Below are 17,472 nucleotides of genomic sequence, written 5' to 3' on the forward strand. Positions count from 1 at the left end.
GGCCGCAGCACACATCTCGACTCACATGTTTATAGGGATGCAGAAACTCCTCCAGGTAACATGCAATCCAACACAACATCAAACAGTGAAACAGAATTGTCAAGGAGCATGTTTCAAAAGAAAAACTAAGAAGAAAAGTGTCGCTCCCCCTGAAACAACTAGCAGGACCACAGACAAAACAGACAAAGAGAATGATGATAATAAACTGCACTCATTGAAGAGAGAGAGTCAACTAGCAGCCTATAAGAAAAGAAAACTGCTCTCAGGACAGAGAGCAAGAGGAAGACAATGTGCAGCAACCTGCTGCTCCAAGTGATGGAAGAAGGATTCAGATCCTTAAAGTCACAGAACTACTATATAGAAATATTCCATCACAAGTCAAAGTCCTGCATTTAAAGTTTTACTTGTGTTATATATAAAGTTTTACTATGTTACATGTTACTTGTATTATTATTACAGGTGTATTGCCTTATAAGCAACATTTTAATGTTAATTTTAACATAATTGTAATTTATATTGCTACTACTGGGTAGTTTAATCTATAAGGATGCATCATATTTTATCATTTCATATACTGTGTATCAAAAATCTTAATCAGTAAATGTAGTCGAGTATCAATATAAAGTAGCATAAGGAGTATAATATGCAAGTGGCCAAAAGTACTAGTAGCCTACCTCACTTGAGTAAATAAATGTAGTCTTTTTCACTGGCTGCTTCAGTGTGCAGTTCATATCAGGGAAGCGGAGGAAAAAACCTGGCAAGTGACTGCAGTTATGGAAATCAACCTCCTTGATACCATTTGGTGAAAAATAACCAAGTACATTTACTCAAGTATTATGTTACAGTTTTGAGGTACATGTACTTTACTTTAATATTTCCATTTTATGCAACTGTATACTTCTACTCCACTTCTACTGGGGATTCAGTTCCTTCTATTTTAGGAGGAAACACTGTACTTGTCATTCTACATTTATCTGACAGCTTGTTACTGGTTACTTTACGGATTAAGATTTTAAACACATAATATATGATCAACAGATATAGAATTTGATGCATTGATGATAGATCAAACTATCTAGAAGTATGTAAAGCAGCTAAAATGAGCTCCACCTTGACCAGACGTTCCGTAAATGTAAGTCCATTGTGCTAATAATACTTCTGTACTTTCAACAAAGTACATTTTTAAATGCAGGATTTTTAGTTTTAACAAAGTGTTGTTAGTGTGGTATTAATAGTTTAAAGATTTAAGTACTTTGTCTACCACCACCAATACCATTAGAGAAAGGGTGAAAATAAAGTGCGAAGGAGGCCCCATGACTGATTTTGCCCATAGGACCCCTAAATCACTAAATCCGCCCCTGGACTTGGGTGTATAATAAAACCTCATAAAGGGTGAGTTAATGGCAGAGTTATCTATACAGACCATATCTGATTCATCCCGGATCTCAAGGATTGCCTGACTTGCTGCTTTTTGGCGAAGTTGGTGTGCAAGGATCCTCCTAATTTTATCTCCATGCTTGTAGGGTGAGACCTACAAGCAGACCTAAGCAAGAGGTTCTCCGTTGTTTGTGTGGTTAGTAGGTCAAATTCTTTTTGGAGGAGTTCTTTAATGTCATCAGGGATGTTGCTAATTGTGAATCAAGGTTAAAAAATGTATTCATCAATTCATTAATACGATTCTTTCTGCTTTTTCCTAACTGTGCGTAGTAAGAAGTAATCTGGCCTTTTACAGTAAATATACTTTAAGTGCTTCCCATACTAATGATAATGGTGACATATTTGACGTTTTTTTCTAGAAAGAGATCAATCTGTGATTAGATGAAATCTGATTTTTTTTTATCTGATAATAAAAGTGGGTTGAGTCGCAAAGGTCTGTAAACATGTTTTGTGGTGATTATAATCACAGTCCTGAACCAATTGAGGACGACACTTATCCATTAAAACGTAATCAATGCGTCTAAGTGTTTTGTGAAAAGCTGACTTTATGGACTTTTGCAATGTAACTGAACATCTAACAGGGCCAAAATTTGTTCATAATTTGGTTTTATATTGACTTGAGTTCACCGAAAACAATTACTCATCACAGTGATTTAAGAGGGACCCCAGAGAAGCAGCCCCATAATTCATTTAGAACAAATACAGTGCGTAATAGCTTTCGTCTTGAGCCTGCATTGTCCTCTGTGAGAGGTTGAAACGGGGCAGGGTAAAAGGACCCAGCAGGCTGTGCTTTTAAAAGACCCGGGGAGCCTATAAAAGTGGTTTCATGCCCGCTGCAGTAAAGACTCTGCTCGGTGTGCGCACAGACGGACAGACAGAGGTAGGCAGAGCTGAGAGAGGAGCACAACACACACACATAGAGACACACACAGAGTATCCAAGGTTTATTTTCAGATGTCGGGATCTCGGTCAGAGACAAACGGGAAGCGAGAAGCGGCAATTTTCTCTCTCACCTTGGCTTTTAAGCCAGGCTGTTTCACAAACTAAGCTAGAGTCGTTTCTTTTACAGTCTACAGAAGTGCATGTTTGCTGTTTTAGCGGATGGGATGCGCGTCTTCTCACTAACCAACCGGCCCGCTGCTGTTTGACATATTTCCTCCCCCTAAAACCCGTGCTGGATTAACTCACCGGTTTGCTCTCTTACCGGGAGGAAGTTGGCCTCATTAAAACTTTTTTTTCTGGCCGTTTAACTTTGGATGCCACGGAAATGGGACCGCGCCAACGGGAGAGCGTGTCCGCGCTTTGCAGAAAAAGTTTGCTTTGGACGGTGCTGATACTCTGGCTGACCACGTTTGTTGACGGCACCTGGAAGACGGGACTTTACAAAACCTACTCAGCCGGGACGCAGCTGAGCAGAGACCAGACAGCAGTAGCCTCTCACACCTCAATCTATCAGAAAAGGTAAGAAGAACTTTTACTTCCAGTCACTTTTTTTTAGCACAGTCATGTCTACTAATCCTTATATACGCCTTGTTATGTGCACATAATAACCTTCTGACCTCCACAGTCTATTTTTAAACCGTAACTCACTTTGGATACTCTTGTCAATGCATGACGCTGCAGAGCTACTCCCATCTCCATCCATCTACCAGGTCCTATTGTCTTCCTGACAGTTGGTTTCCTTTTTCCTGTACTGGCAGCACACATTGCTCTGCTGACTCCCAGCTCAGTTCACCCACCCTCTCCTCCTCCCTGTGTGTGTGTGCGCACCTCCTCTATCTCTGAGGTGTGCTGAGCTCTTGATCCCCTGCAGCAGGAGATGCAACAACTCCCAACATCTGCTTATTCTCAGCTGTCAGGGTTGCCCTTCAAAGATATGCATGTTTACGGTTCATTTAAAGCACCACTATCATTCCACACAAAACCAGTCTTACTGCATGTGGATCCCAGCAGAGAGGACAGAAAGCATCTAGAATAGGTGTCACAGACAGATTTTATGTCTGTAATAAAGTGCACAAGATGAATAGCTGAAGAAAAGGTCACCGAATGAAAATGATTAATCCCTCCTTGCAACGGCAGAGTTGTTGATGAGGGCGTTTCTGAAGGAGAGTCACCAGACTAAACACGCAGGCAAAGAGCACTAACCCACTTAATGATGAGAGGACGTTTCCAGTTTTACAAATATTTATGCTGTCAGGTTCAGAATGTGTGAGAGGGTGAGGGTGTGTGTGGCCCAGAGGCCTTCTCCCCCTGGTTACATCCAGGTGGCTCGCAGGTCTCCCATCCTCGCTCCACTGGCTCACCTCCCTCCTTCGCTCGGCTCCCCACGTCACTCACGGCTAGAGGTTTGTGGACATGTTTACTAAACACAAGCAGCTGGGACTTTAAACCTCATCTGGGCTTGTTTTTTGGAAGGGGAGATGAGTTTACAGTGGGTTTGTTGCTGTTTGTAAGTGGCCGTCCTCAGAGGCAGAAAGGTCAGCAGGTTTGAGGAGACATGAGAGGAGACGAAAGTCTCTGTCCACCTGCTGTCTGGCCTGATCTGTGAAAGCAGCAGTTTATGGTGTGTCAACAAAGACAAACAGTGGCGGTGGGATTTCAAGCCTTTCTCATGGGCATTAACAAGTTGACATTCAGCGACAGAAACTGAACTTGTTAGTGGGGTTCAGGTGCTTAAAGGGGAAATAAATATTATTTTTAGCAGACTGGGAAAGGAGTTTGTCGCAGGAAACCCTTTAATAGGAATGTCTTCCCATACCAGCCCCATCTTCACACAGTGATTACCCAAATCAAAGGGGATTAACACCTCTTGAGTAATTTCTTGACTGGTGGGGTCGCTCTGTAGAGGAGCTGATAAAGTGTTCTTTCACCCTTGTCGCTCTTAACGGCTACATAAGCTCAGTACGCCGAGGGGTTACGGAGGTAGCTGCTTCTTTATTTCTTGTCTCGTCCGTTTCTTTATCCTCCCTCGGAGGACTTGTCATGGTCTGACAGGCAGTCTGAGCCCTTTGGCGGCCCTCATTCCTCACCCATCTTAACCATATCCACATTTCTTTAAGCATGGGAATGGAGATGGCAGGGATTCCAGTGGCTTAGCCCAGTGTGGCTTAAAGCATTTGACCATTCAAATAACTTCAAATAATGTATGTGCTCAAGGAGAAATGTTCATGGATGTTTGAAAGCGGTCACCGATTAAACAGCTTGTACACTAATTATCCCTGATGATTAGAGCTGCAACAATTAGTCGATTGACAAAAAAATTATCTGCAACTATTTTGATTATTGAATAATTGTTTTAGTACATTTCTAAGCAAAAATGCACAAAATTAGCTGTTTTCAGGTTCTCAAATGTGATGTTTAATGTTTTTCTTTGTCGTACAAGAGTTTTGGACTGTTAGTCAGACAAAACAAGACATTTGAAGACGATATCTGTGGGGAACTATAACGGATATTTTTCACAATTTTCATCATTTCAAAAATGACATTTTATAGACAAAATAATTAATTGACTAATCAAGAAAATAACCAGAAGATTAATTGGTAATGAAAATAAATGTTGGTTGCAGCCCTAATGGTGACAATAACCAGGATAATTCTCTGGGAATAAGTCCATACACCAGAACTAGGATTACATACTGTACAGTTAATTTGGTTCAGACAAACAAGTAACCGGTCCAGCTATAATCTACATGATGATGGTTTATTCATGAGCTGTGATCAGGCCGTATGAAGCCACAGTCATGATAGAAGTGAACTCTTCAACTGAGTGAAATTCCCTTTTTGCTTCCAAACCCAAACACCTAAAGATGTTCATATCCGCAGAGACACACTCAAAGCTTGTAGGCGTCCTGACCTAAAAGCCCAAAACAGACAAAGACAAATGAGAGTTTTCCTCGTTCCTCCGTGGCTGCTGTGAAGAGTCACTTAGTCCTGACCTTCAATGCCTCGCTGTTGTGCTTTGATTTATCCTCACTGTCCTCACATGCACATGGAAAACAAAAACGGTAGCTTTGAACCTGCTGTATGAAACTCCACCACCCCTATTAACTTCTCATTTACTAATTCTTCAAATGCAAACTGAACTAAACTCTTGTTCATTTTAATCTTTTAAAATTCTGCTGCTTATTGGCCTCTCTGATTATTTCTGTTTTTCCAGCAGCTGCAGATTACAACTCCCTCTCTCTTCATTAATGTCACTGTAACTGTACGCTGTTTTTCTCTTTGTCGTTTGTTGTTGCACCACATTTATCTTACGCCTCTCTCCTATCCTGTGGGACCAACGCTGCCTCATAATTGTCTTTCCTTCTCCTTCCTTTTTCCCATGAGAAGCTGCCTTGTATGACCTTTATGATAAAATGACCTTTGTTCCCTCTCCACTCCACTCCACTCCACTCCTCTCCTCTCCTCTCCTCTCCTCTCCTCTCCTCTTGTCTCCTCTCTTCTCCTCTCCTCTCCTCTCCTCTCCTCTCCTCTCCTCTCCTCTCTTCTCCTCTCCTCTCTTCTCCTCTCCTCTCTTCTCCTCTCTTCTCCTCTCCTCTCCTCTCCTCCTCTGCTTGGCCGTTTGCCACATCTGTCTTTTGTCCTTTGTTCTCCCCCCAAGTATTTTTCCCACAGACAGAAATCTAAAGAAATTCCTTCAGATTTCTATCTTTCTGCATTTCTCAAACATATCTTTGAGTTGTTGGCCCTCCTCCTCCCACAGTACGTGAATGGACGGGTAGATGGAAAGGAGTTACTGGGACGTTTCTCACTCAGTCTGACCGGCGTTTTGCCCTCTTGTCAGTTCACACCGGCTCAACTCCAGCCTCTTCCTCCCCTGCACTGTCTGCTGTTGGAAGTGTACTAACTTAACTCAGTAGTGTCATCATGAAAGATGCAGGCTGCGTAGCGCACAAGTGGAAATTAGGGCACACAGAGAAACAAGAATACAGCACGTAAGCCTTCTCTGACAAGTTCATGTGCTCTCAGTCAGCATTTGCATTCATTTAAGGGTTTTGTTTCCCTCTAATGTTTTACTGCTTTGGCGACAGCAGCGTCGAGGAACAGATGGGCCAAAGCTGTGATTTTTCCGTCCCTTATAAAATTGTGGATTTCTTTGTTAGCTGTAGCTGTGTGTGACTGCAAGAGATGGTTGATGATTTATTTAGCATTCTGAGTGTGCCATGTGTGCTTAGAGACCTGATACTCACTGAGGACCTGCTCAGTGCTTTTGCCAGTGAAACAGCATGGTGCTGGTGGGTTTCACATTTCATAACACAAGGACGCCTCCAGTAAGAGGTAGGTGTTGACTATGAAACATTTTAGAATGACAGACTGAGTCCACCAAGCACCTGTGCCCATTAATATCCATAAAACCAGACACAAAATCAATGGACCATTGTGCAATAGGTCTCTGCAACAAACTGAGGAGTTATTAGCTGGAGGGCTTGTAAGTATGACCAATTTTTAATCTTTAGTCTTTTTTGATCCCAGAGGAGATAATGCTGTTACCTGTACTCAGTTAATACAATTATCTTTAAGCTTCTGGGCCAAAAGAAACATCAAAGGAGTATATCCTCATACCCTCCCTGCAGTGGAGACAGTATTGTTCTTTGTACTTATTAAATACTGTGAGTTTCAGTAAGTTATGTAGGTAATGCAAGCATTGGTTGTCAAGCCATTTGGGAAATTGTTAACTCTGTTATGCCAACTGCTTTTGTTATTACATTTCACTGAAGCAGCAGCGGCTGGAGTTTCCTCTTTGGTAATTGCATAAGTGCAATGCAAAGAGAGCGAGGGAAACCATAAAACTCACCCCCACTTCCCCCCCTACGTACCCCCTGGTGACAATCTTAGCCGTTCCCAGGTGAAACCTCCCCTTAGCCTGGGAAACTCTGATGTTTATCTGTTGGGTCTGGAGGATAAGTGGTGGGGAGCCCCCCCCCCCTCGGCTCCATGCCTCCCTCTACCTGACCACAGCTCCTTCAATGTCTAAAAGTTTCCACTGATGATTAGAGCTTTTTTTCTGGAGAAGGGAAAGCAATCATAGGGTAATCATATAGATCCCTGTTCATTTTTGTAGCCTTAACGGTTGATGGATATGCTGAGATACATAAAGGGTGGGTCTGTATTTAAATAACATGTGTGGCAGATGAATTCTCCTCTTGCTTTACACACTGTGTCTTAGTTTTGCACACTTTCTTTTACCTTTATCTTACCTAATAATTATTAAAATATGCAGTCTTTGACTTCCACTGTAATTGGATAACTTTATCTCAAAAAAATAATGCAAAATGTAATTATGCTAGAGGATAAATTAGAAAAAAAATATTAATTACTGATGTAAATAACTGTTAGTTGAGACCCAGTCATATCAAAAAGTAATATTTCTGAGGAGCATTCGATGATGCAGATCTTTCTCAGAGGTGTTTCTGCTCGCTGGCACAGGTCTGTGTGTGCGGCCACCACAACATGTGGGGATTGTTAATGGGAGCTGGTTCAGGGCTGCTTCGCATCCTCTGCCTTTGGCGGTTTCCTTTAGTGTAAACTGTCTCTCTCACACACACACACACAAGCATATGGTCTCACATATTGACAAACAGACTTTGGTGGGAATACCCTCCCACTCTTGCAAACACACTGGCAACAGAACACACAAAGTGCAGTTTTGTGCTACGAGCCACACGGTCTCCTTTGTGGTTTGGGTATAGAGCCCCCTCTCTATGCATCTATTTATTGTGTAAACACAGGCTATATTAATTGTTTTCCATGTTTTCCTCCAGCTATAGCCATATGAAGGTAATCAGGGTATTTGTACACTTCATTGTTAATAAAATAATAGTAACATATGGTAGCTTTCACTGCCTCAGTGTGTTTTCCATATATTAGAGAATGGTATCCTCCCCTCCATGTTTTTTTGTTTCGAAGAGTAGAGGGATGAGATTAGACTGGTCTTTGAAACTAAACTTTTTAAGCCTAGGCCAGCTTTTTGAGAGTTTTCTTATCTGTGTGGTTGGTAAAACTATTGGAAGATAGCGGCACACTTAAGTGAGTCGTTCAGTTTCATGATTTTATCATCATTTTATCTGACCTATAATACTGTGACTGCCTCTGTGCTATCAGGATCAGATATATTCTCTTGTTAGAGGGGTAATTGAGCTCTTGGTGAGAATTAAACCAAACCAATTAGCTCTCAGTCCCCTTAAAGGAATCCTTTACATACTTTTGTGACTGTGAGTGACAGTGGAGGTATAATGATATATCTGTACCTTACTTATTGAGCAAAAAAAACACCCTTAAGTTGCTTCTGGTGACGTAAGAAATAACTCTGAGAAGAATGTAAGCAAGTACACGTGACTCTCTGCTCTGCTAAGTGATCATATACTCACTATCAGATCTTAACCCCTGACCTTTACATAAGCTTTTTTTTCCCGGCAGGTCAATTCCTTTACAGCTTTGGTCAATTCTGATAATGTCTTATGAAGCTTTTCTGGAAAGGGAGTGGACTCATGACCCAGCCTTAACACAAGCTGCTGAAAACCTCTAATCTCTGTACAGGACTTTGTCTTCCTCTTTATTCCCTGCCGTGTGACTTCACCTCCTCTGAGAGCCGAATGCAAATGGATGTGTATTGATAGAGAGATGGAAGTGTGAATACAGCTCACAATGTAGATCTTGTGGCCAATTTAAAAGCATGTAAACACCATAAAGGAGTTTAAAAACAAAAGGGTGGGGGAAGGGAGGGAAGAATCGACGGGAAGACAACAGCGTATTGAACGTGACTGCATGGCTGATTTCCTTTTGTGAGTGCACTTGTTTGAAGGTGTGTTAAAAAAAATACACTGTTCCTCCTTGAATTATTCACTTTAAAAATGCGATTTTCTTGTATTTAGTAGCAACAAACTAAGGCTGATCATACTTGTTCTGTTCTGCACTCAGCATTCCTGTGCTTCACTCGCTCTATTTCTCTTTCTCCCCTCAGGAACTGGTGCCCTCATACGGTCACTAAGACAGTGACTTGCCAGGTGCAGAATGGGACAATCCTGCAGCGAGTCTACCAGACATGCCGCTGGCCACAGGGATGTACAGGAGGCAGGTGAGACGGCGAAAGAGACCTTACCTCTGCTGATACTGCTTTACACCTGAGATGTGAATCCTTTAAAGAAAAAAGAATCCAGCTTAAAGTATAAGACTTTGTCTGTTTTTTTACTTTTCTGGCATCCCCACTCTGTTTGTGGCTCTCAACCCTAAGCCCATTCGTGACCACACTTTTGATGCTCCAGTGAGTGTATTTACAGCTGCAGGACAGTGTTTGTGGGAGTGACTCAAAATCAACTACAGTGTGTGTGTTCATGGTAATAAAGGAACATGCCCAGTGCAATAGTGTGACTAATTGATTTTTCATAGTTTTTGGACAACAATGGAGGCCTAAGACACTTGAGAATAAGTTATATTAACATTTCTTCACAGGCTATATTTGACAATTCATTGTTGGTTTTGGTTTTTTCATGGAATTCATCTTTTAAAGAATCCCTTTTCTAGTTAGAGTGGAGTTAAATAGCAGAAAAATGTTTTTTCTCTGAGTTTACATCATGGTTTATTGTCAGTTGTGTGTATTTGAAGAGCAACTGTTTCTTCCTAGTGTCACCTTTTGGCATCAGTGGGAGAAATTTATTACAAGAGATGCAACTTCTCCACTTACAATCATCTCATAACTCTTACTTTCACTCACCTGGAAAAAAATATATTAAAAAGTAAAAAATAATATTGCAGTCCAACTGCTACATACTGAATACACATGTGTATGTTTTTCAGCTACAGGACTGTGGTCAGACCTTCTTATAAAATTGTGTACCGCACTGCGACCTCTCTGGAGTGGAAATGCTGTCCAGGATTCAGCGGCACCGCCTGTGAAGAAGGTAAGTCCAGACAGAAGGAGGGATCATAGGGAGTCACAGATACATACACACATTGTTTATACAGCAGCTGATAGAAACGAATAAATTAGGGCTCTTGGAGGGAGTCAACATTGCAATCTACGACTAAGAAATGGTTAAGAGAAACAAGTTCTAGGACAGATTTGACTTCTGCCTCTTTATTTCTCTGTTTCCATCACTTTCTTTCTTTCTTTCTTCAAGCTTATTTATTTATCACAATCGGCATCCCTCTGTTTTATATTGCTGTCGTACATCTGGCTTATCTGCCTTCTAATACACGTGTAAGGGTAATATGAAACAGGAATGATTTCCATTAAGCTTACATAAGGCTGCTTCTGTCTTCTAAATGAAATTGAGAAATAAGATCCCTCAGCGTCCTCAGGCTGAGTCAGATACCTCCACGTTATTAATCAGATTTTATGTGCTCATTGAGTCATTGTAGTGTGTAAGGGTTGATTCTTTCGTGTGGTTTTGAGTTTTATGGCCTGGCTGGAACCTAGTCTTCATCCTCTAAAAGTGTCAATCTAACACTGCTGTTTTCATTTTTTCAACTACAGTAGCTACCCACCACACACAGACACAGGCACACACACACACACACACACACACACACACACACACACACACACACACACACACACACACACACTGCCAGTGCATAATGACTTCCCCTGGCATTGGCCCCCATGTCTTGGCAGTCTGGGGAGAAGGGTGGAGTGTCTGTTTGTGCTGGGACCTAGGACTTGACTGGGTGTAACATAAATCGTCAGGTTTTGTGACACAAAGGACAATAAATGTTTACAGTGGTTGATGCGGTCCCTTTTTTGTGGCACTGAGAGCAGAGGCTGTTTTTCTCTTCTATGCCCCGACTCCCAGGTGAGCTAACAGTGGCGCATATCAAAACTGCCTGAGTATCATGCTTGATTTAGACCTTCCCCCCTCTCAAAGTCAAAAAAACACACCCACAGTCAGACAATCCAGACTTTACTTAACAAAAGCAGAGTGACACACAATCAAACAGGGAGGAAATTATCCAATTAAGTTGTTGCTGGAGGAGATTCCCTTCTGGTTGTCATGGCAGTAGGGGGCTGTCGAGCCAGCAGGGATACTGGGATTAGCCACTTATCTGAGCGTCGTTCCGGGTGGCTCAGATCACAGGCGGCACTGAGTGGAAGTGACAGGTCCCATTCACAGTGCCGTTACTCTCCGGCACCATGGATGCTATCCAGGGCCACCGGCACTTTGTTCTGCCCCTGCCGTGTGAGCAGAACCTCTTGCCAGCGCAGAACTTGATACCCCGCTGCTGTCTTCCTCAGCCGCTGCTTTAAGGAGAAATAAAAGCTTGCCACACGGGCAAAGCTGGAGACCGGATTGTGCTTAATCTGTTGCCATAGTGTTGCCAAGTGAAGTTAAAGCTGCATTGGTAGTTCAATGGGTGCAAGTTTCAAATCCAGGCTCTTAATACCTGTGTGTGGCTCCATTTTCAGATCTCTTGCGTTTCTTTGTGGATTTTCAGACGTCTGTGAGCACTTGTTTGACACCGAGTTGAGATGAAATAAAGAAGGTAAAGTAAAAGAAGTCAGTGAAAGAATCACCTCTTTAATATAAAATAACAAACATCATCCTACTGTACTTTTCAAAATCTACTCTCAAGGAAAAACATAAAAAACATACAACTGCGGATATCATAAATCTCATAAGCCCCATTTCCACCAAAAGTTCCAGGCACTTTGGACCCAAGGAACTAAACTCAGGGACTAAATTTGGAACTTTTGAAGTCCCTGTGGTGCAGCCCTGTTTGTGTTTCCACTGCATCTGAGGAACCAGGTAGATCATGTAAATTAGACCGAGGAAGAACTGATGACAACATTTAGAGATGCAGTATTAACACGAGGAAACAACAACATATTTGTCCTGTTCTTTGTATTTAGTGCTGCATGAGTTGGATGTAATGAATGAATGAAAAGGAGAAATGCAGGCAAGGAAAATGAAACTGAAACTAAGGATGTTTGTCTCTACAGTACATTTGTTGAGTGTTTGATGGTTATTTATTTGTGCTTTAGAAGATAACCACCATGAAACAATCAGAAAATAACGTTTTATTTCTTTCATTCACTTCTTTGTTCTCTCTACTGCCGCTCAATCTCCTTGCACACTAGTGCTCTCAGCTCGCTCACGCTATCTCTATTTATTCCTCTTGCTCTTTTTTTAAAATGAGTGAGGAGGCAGACAACAATGCCTTACTTTACTTTAACATTAATTTACATAACGGCAGCCACGTTCTGTGTGTTTGACGAATCAGCGACAGTCATCCCTGCAAACCCTGCCCTACAAAGTTCCTGTACTTTTGGAAAGTACTACCCCCCGAAGAGGTACTTTTTGGGGGGTAAAACAATCTCCCTGTAACTTAACTTAGACCCTGATCCCCCCAGTGGAAATGCAGGTTGAGGAACTGTGTATCTCCAAAGGTTCTTAGTACCTGGGGAAAGTTCCTGCGGTCGTAAATTGCTAACTCCGGATACATGTATCTTTAAAGACATCTCTTGACATTCCAGCGTTGGTTATATACATTCACTCCCATCATCCGTTTTCCGCTGCTTGTCTGCTTTTCACAGACTGTAGAAAATGTGTATGATCCGCTCATTTATCATGCCGCCCTGCTTTTATCTCCCCAGTTCTCTCACCAGGCCACCCCAAAAGCCCCCGGCCGTGTTGGACTCCCAGGGCCGGTCTACATTACAGTAGATCTCAACAATGTCCGTACTGGCAAAACTCTGGGGTTGGGGGCTGCCTAAAAGTGCAAGTGAGGAAAGGAAGTGCATTATAAGCTGAAAGCACAGCCATTTACATGGTTACATTTCGCATGGAGATGAGAGAATTGTTTTCTCTTGCGTCCATCCATTCTCACCCCCCTGCCTGCCAGTCGACTGGTCAACATATGTAAATCAACAGGTCCAGTCTGAAGAAGAGATAACATGTCTCTGTTGAAGTTTTGGATTATGCGTTTCCAAAACTGAGACAGCAGTGCGCAGAGTGCAGAGATAAATGAGAGAACATTGTGGGGAGAGATCACGCCATGCTGTCATCCAGTCATAGACAGGCTTGTAATGATTTTTGGCCTATCACATTCAAACCGAGGGCTCCGAAAGCAAAACATTACGTCACACCCAGGCTGATAAACAAACTCACTCCATCAGAGGGCAAGCAGAGGATAATAACACTGCATCAGACAGGCACCTTTCACATTCGCTTTCTTTTTCTTACTTCCTCACCCAGACCTCAGCACTTGGCTGGAATTCCAGGCCCATGGTGTAATTACTGGGTCCTAATTGTTTTCTATGGGGTTTGGGAGATATTGTCTTACTTCTGGACCTGGAACACAATGGTCTTTATCTCTGATTGAGCCTGAGAAAAAAAGATCTCTAAGTATTTGCAGATGGAGGCACTTTCATAGCCTGCCAGAAACAGGGATTTAATGTATGCCTGGTTGGCTTTGGCATTCCAAGTAAGTAAATGCTTGTTTTCAGATGGGATATTCCAACTTATGCTACATCAAACACAAATATCAAAATTATACCTCATTTGGAGGCAATTTTGTGATATGAGAATATCAAATGTGTCTAATAAAAGCCACATTATTACATTAGAGCTGGCTCTCAAATACTCTATCTCATACAGGTTGCGTCAGCATCAACATATAGAGCAGCAGTGAAAGCCGACTGCAGACTCAGCAGTTGCAGAAAACTGTAAAATTCATAGATGTTTTGGACTTTTGCCCTATTTCTGATAATTTTGATTGAACATTAAAAGTGTGAGGATGACAGCAGTTGATATCTCGGGCCTGATAAGATTTATAGAGGAAAGCACTTAAAAGAAATGTGGCTGCAGCTTATCGCAGGAGGGGGCTGCCGCGCAGCAGAACATATGGGGGAACGTAGACTTGAATTAGCACGGCTGTCAAAGCTCTGCCGCGGGGGTCCCCATCAAACCGTATCTCGCAGCCAAGCGGAGGCTGCGGTTTTTGGGTCGCAATTACGGGTATGGCTGGGAGGCAGAGGCGCGCTGTCTGTAATAAGCCGTAGAAATGTAATCTGTGTTTTCACAGCTCAGCGTGGCTTATCACAGGCCTACACGCTAAACCCTGTGCTTTAAACATCAGGCGGCTGCAGTTCGCCATTAGCAAAGGGAGAGTGAGAGTGCGTGGATGCCGGTATATGTGTCTGTCTGACTGCCAGAGTGAATGTGTGGGTGGGAGAGCGAGGTGTTGAGGATTTGTACAGTGAAGGATGCAGCTGTTCAGTGTGATTAGCTGCTTTAGTAGCTGTGAGTGGAGGGACCCCAGCCTGAGGTCAGGGAGGAGGGAGCTGAACAAGAGCAGGTGACCTCCACTCCCACTCCTCTTAGACCACACAGAGCAGTGCTATCAAAAGCATCACACTTACCAAACACCTTTTCATTCAGCCCTTCTCCTTTCTTTCAGTCACATGTTGGATTCCACTGTGTCTGCAATAGCAGGTGTTAAATAAGTTATTCTCTCTTGTTCCCATTTCATTCACAAAAACAGATTTGATGTCAAATTTAGCTGCTTTTACACCAACATCCAGGATATCCACAAAGACACATGAACGCATACAGGGAGGCGGGAAGCAGCCAGCGTGCAGAAGAGGCCACAGCAGCTGATATTCATGGTTATGTAAACGACAAGCGCAGCACAAGTGCTGAGCCCAAATTGGAAGCAGCTGAAGTCGAGGCAAACTGGGCTGAGGCCTCTAGTTGAAATTAGACATGGGAGCGTCCAGTCCTTGCAGCTCATACTGCTCTTCTCAGGGGAATTGTCATAATAGTCATTAATTAACAAACAACACCGCTGAAAGTACTGAAGAGCTAACCTAAGGTAAACTAAACCAAACAGTGGAGGGAAGTTTTTTCTCTCTTTCTGTCGGCCTGTCTTCCTTTTCTGAGAGTGTATGCTGGTATGTGCTTCAGGTTTAAGAAAATCCACAAATTATACCTCATAGAAGAGCTCAAGTATTTAAATTGGAATATATACTAATATTTATGATCATATAATTTTGATTGGCACATTATTCTGCGATGTTCCATGCAAACCACTTATAGAGCATTCAGCACAAAGCTTGCAGACCGTATAATAATAATTATAGTCCTAAGAATTATAATTATAACCCTTGTTGTTTTTATGGTTAGTGTTTGCTTACGATATTAGGCCGAAGGCAATAGAGAAGCACAGTGATGGTGGTAGTTTTATTTATTTGATTTCTTGTCTGTACATGAAGAACTACATTTGTTTATTGATTTAGCTCCATCTGCTGACTTGCATCTTCTGACGTTTAGTCTGTTCTTAAATCTAAAATAAATGGCAGTGAACTTCAAGAAAGACAGCAATTCTTCAGCTGAATCTTTTTTAAAGTTCATACATACTTAGCCTTGAATCTGAGTTAAGTTTTATGTATCTGGCTTCTGGACTGGAAATGCCTCTTCTGCTCACTGATTTATTTATTATTTCCCAAGACTTCCCCCGGGAGTGCATTGAAAACTGTTTTTCCTGCAGTCAGAAAGAAATATAGTGGGCCTAGTCAGCAGGGCAAAAAAAAAAAACCCAAAAAACTTTTAGGGATGAAAATAGACACACACACACTTACACACACGCCATGGCAGCTGGAGTATTCTTCTGTCCCCAATAAAGCAAAGGCATTTCCCTTCACCAGTAGTTTAAGTGGACTGGTGTGCTGACTGAGTGACCCACAAACAGTCAGGCTCTTTACAGCATGACAGATCACGCAATCACAGCCTGACAGGTCATGCAATCAGGAGCAGAGAGAAGAAAGACAGTCTCCTGCTGGCCAAGATAAGGCCAAATGAATTGGTAAACTTTTATCACGTGGAAAGATAAAGAAAAGAAAAACCTTCAAAATCCTGCCCTTTTTTAAATCCCCCTCACCAGTGGAGGTGTGGTATCTACCTCGACTCCCTCGTATCTGATCTACTCAGCGACTGATGTCATTAAAGCTGCATTAACCCTTTCTGCTCCCTGCCCTTCAACATTTTACCATATCTCAGCTCGAAGGTATAGAGTGGCACGACGTAGGTTCTGTATAACACAGCGCTACTATCTTCAGGTGAGCTCTGAGAAAGTAATGAAGCATATTTGGCGTTTTGATGTAAGCGCTGGGACAATGGCAGCATTGATGGAGCGGGTACGCTTGGGGTGCTTTTGGTCCCATACAGCTGTGATGAGTTCAATGGACCTAATTTATATCTGCCACCCATCAGGAAGGCTGATAATCTCTTCCATTACCCTGGTATTACTGCAAATCACCATCCCTCGACTGAGATTCCAGTTACCTATCCGCTTTGAATCCACTGTATTAGTTTTTAGCTCCATGAAGTTGTGCAGTGGATTTCTTTTTACAGCCTTTTACTTTTACTATTTCTTTTATAAATGGGTGCAACTAACAAAGTCCAAAATAATGACGATATTCTTTTTTTTTAAGACAAAGAAAAACAGCAAATCTTCACATTTTATAGGATGGCGCCAGCAATATTTTCCCATATTTTCTTTAAAAGTAGTTAAACTTTTCATCCTCTTGTTTCACTTTATAATATGAGTCCTGTGAAATCTGCTTTCTTACCATCATCACATTTTGCAACCACTCCCTGGTTATATCTACATTCCTGACCACAAAAAAATACAATAAAAAATGTTACTTTTTAGTTAGATATATTTCTCTTACACCATTTCAGTCTGTGGTTTTTTGTACATTCCCAGTAGTCTTGATGATGTAGATGCTCATTTGCCACTGTTTTGAGTTCATAAACATACAAAACACCACATAAGAGAGCCTCAAGTGTTGTGCCTCAGTGGGTGGGGATTTTATGAAGCCGACCTTCAAACCTCCTCCACTCCCATGTATACTAAACCACAAACAGAGCACCACATCACAGAGATCTTGCTGTGGTGTGTTGTGGTGACATCATTTATGGCCTCTTGTATCACAGACCTCCCAAACATCCCCCCCCTCCGATTCGGTCTCAGTTTCCCAGCCACTAAACTTTTGGATACAGCTCCTCCTCATGCAGAATTTAAAAGTCATTGCCCCGG

General features: G+C 42.2%; 1 protein-coding gene and 1 long non-coding RNA gene across 5 annotated transcripts in view; one reads left to right on the forward strand and one right to left on the reverse strand.

Moving 5' to 3' along the window:
* Positions 1–2,154: 2,154 nt before the first annotated feature.
* The window catches only part of emid1 (EMI domain containing 1), a 56,272-nt gene continuing 40,954 nt past the window's right edge, over positions 2,155–17,472 (forward strand). The window contains exons 1-3 of one of the 4 annotated variants that reach the window (XM_044371820.1): positions 2,155–2,898; positions 9,398–9,511; positions 10,231–10,334. In XM_044371820.1, coding sequence (XP_044227755.1) covers positions 2,705–2,898; positions 9,398–9,511; positions 10,231–10,334 — 412 coding nt within the window. In that variant the 5' untranslated portion in view covers positions 2,155–2,704. The remainder of the gene's footprint in view (positions 2,899–9,397; positions 9,512–10,230; positions 10,335–17,472) is intronic. The other 3 variants (XM_044371838.1, XM_044371828.1, XR_006406963.1) reach the window with 3 other exon arrangements.
* On the reverse strand, positions 11,282–15,013 carry LOC122996253. The gene is made up of 3 exons (XR_006406976.1): positions 14,795–15,013; positions 11,818–11,881; positions 11,282–11,711 (listed from the first exon to the last, which is right to left on the reverse strand). It is a non-coding gene; the product is annotated as an uncharacterized LOC122996253 (long non-coding RNA).

Source organism: Thunnus albacares, chromosome 2 (assembly GCF_914725855.1).
Source record: "Thunnus albacares chromosome 2, fThuAlb1.1, whole genome shotgun sequence".
Taxonomy (NCBI): Eukaryota; Metazoa; Chordata; class Actinopteri; order Scombriformes; family Scombridae; genus Thunnus; species Thunnus albacares.